The sequence below is a fragment of the Microtus ochrogaster genome, linkage group LG1 (assembly GCF_000317375.1).
Source record: "Microtus ochrogaster isolate Prairie Vole_2 linkage group LG1, MicOch1.0, whole genome shotgun sequence".
Taxonomy (NCBI): domain Eukaryota; kingdom Metazoa; phylum Chordata; class Mammalia; order Rodentia; family Cricetidae; genus Microtus; species Microtus ochrogaster.
In genome coordinates, this window is record NC_022027.1 from 56,232,432 (window position 1) to 56,234,243 (window position 1,812).

Here is a 1,812-nt window from a genome sequence, read left to right on the forward strand (position 1 = left end):
AAACTCCCACTGTTTGACCTTTATCCCCCTTCTGTGTCTGGATTCGCGCAGTTACCATCTTCCTTCATATAACCACATACTAGAACTCACAACATTTTATTATATTCACACATTAGAATACACTTATTACACCATATATTAGCTAGGAGCTGGACACAAAGCAGTAAACAGTCACGGGTGAGGTCTAACACAGAAACAGACCACACATGAACGTAAACATCACAGCTGGGAAAACAGTTCTCTTGGGAAAGTGTTTGGCTTGTTAAGCACGTGGACCTGAGTTTGAGCTCTAGAACTCAGGTAGAAACAGCTGTGTGACATGGTGCATGCTGCAATCCCAGGATTTGGGAAATGGAGACAGGAGGATTATGGAAGCCAGCCGGCCTAGTCTACTTGGAGATCCAGACCAGTGAGAGATCCTGTCTCAACAAACTTTTTGTTTTACTTTGTGTGTGCGTGCGTGTGTGTATGTGTGTGGGGGTGCAGGTGCTCATTTGCACGTGTGTGGGCACAAGTATGGAGGTCAAAGGCTAAGGTGTGGAGCTGTCTCTCTCCTTCCGATATGTGGATTCTGAAGATGGACACAGTCGTCCAGCCTGGTGGCCAGTGCTCTCCAGCCAACCATCCCACAGGAGCGTCTCTGAGATGTGAGAGAAGTCCACCTGCCAGCCCTTTCCGCCGTCAGCCCCCCAGGGCTGTCTGTCTTATTGGCCACAACACCTCTGATGGTCCTACCCTCTGTGACTCACTCTTTAATTGCTGCTAGAATAACTAATTCTTTTTTGAGTACACTGAATGACTGCACCAGCAGTCATGGGGGAGCCACTGGAACTCCCGAGCTGAGTCTACAGAGACAGCTGTGGCGCTGTGATGGAAGTGATACGAAGGGCATCATTTCTTGGCGTTAGATGCCAAAATTTAAAAATTGCAAAATGTCACATAAATGTCACATTCCTGACTTCCCTTGAAAAATCACAATGTCTGCCAAGACTAAACCTATATTTCATAGACAGCAATAACAGCCAGAGCTTAACAGTGTCTTCCCCTTATGGGGATAGTCCACAGCTCATCCTGGTTCCCCAAATCTTGCAGGCCCCCGAGTCTGTGAATCTTGTCCTGCTAGATCTCCTTATTACAGCACCCAAGGCCCTCCCACTCAACAGTGTCAGCCTTACTTCTATGGCCACACAAACACACCTCAATGACCCTCGTGCACGGCCTGTCTTTTTAAGACCTATGTCCTTTTGTTTAAAATTTTAAACCTAGTCTGTCTATTTGTCTCTTTCCTACTTGTTTTAGAAACTATGAAATTTCTGGACTCCACCCCAGAGACCATGGTTCAGGAGGTCTGATGTGGGAGAACTCACACCGTTGATAAGCGTTCCCAGGTGATTTTGATGAGAGGGCTGACAACAGCAGTGAGAGAGGGACCTCGAATGTTAACAATGCTTAGGTTGTTAACACGTTAATGCTTCTCTGACATCTAATGAGATAAACCCATCTCCAGTTCTGTTTCAAGAAAGTATAAAGTTCTAAGACTTATAGACCAAAGTTCTGAAGCTTGCCTGTTTGAGATTTCTCTTTGGAATTTGCTGCTTGACTTTTGGAAGGGTAGCTTACTTCCCCAGGGACTCAAATCACAAGTGTCTCCAAATCCTACGAGAAGAGAGAAGCTTTAGAAACACAATGCGAGTTGACAGCTAACAGACGTGTGGTACACGTTCTACAAGGGCTCTCTCTACCCAGGATGGTAAGAAGGACGTGGTCAGTGGTGACAGCTAACAGACACGTGGTACACGTTCTGCAAGGGCT

General features: G+C 46.2%; 1 protein-coding gene across 1 annotated transcript in view; it reads right to left on the reverse strand.

Annotated features, from left to right (window-relative positions):
- The window catches only part of Hfm1 (HFM1, ATP dependent DNA helicase homolog), an 83,024-nt gene that overhangs the window by 2,375 nt on the left and 78,837 nt on the right, over positions 1–1,812 (reverse strand). Inside the window, exon 37 of the mRNA XM_026785336.1 lies at positions 1,566–1,656. Within this exon, the coding sequence (XP_026641137.1) occupies positions 1,566–1,656 (91 nt within the window). The remainder of the gene's footprint in view (positions 1–1,565; positions 1,657–1,812) is intronic.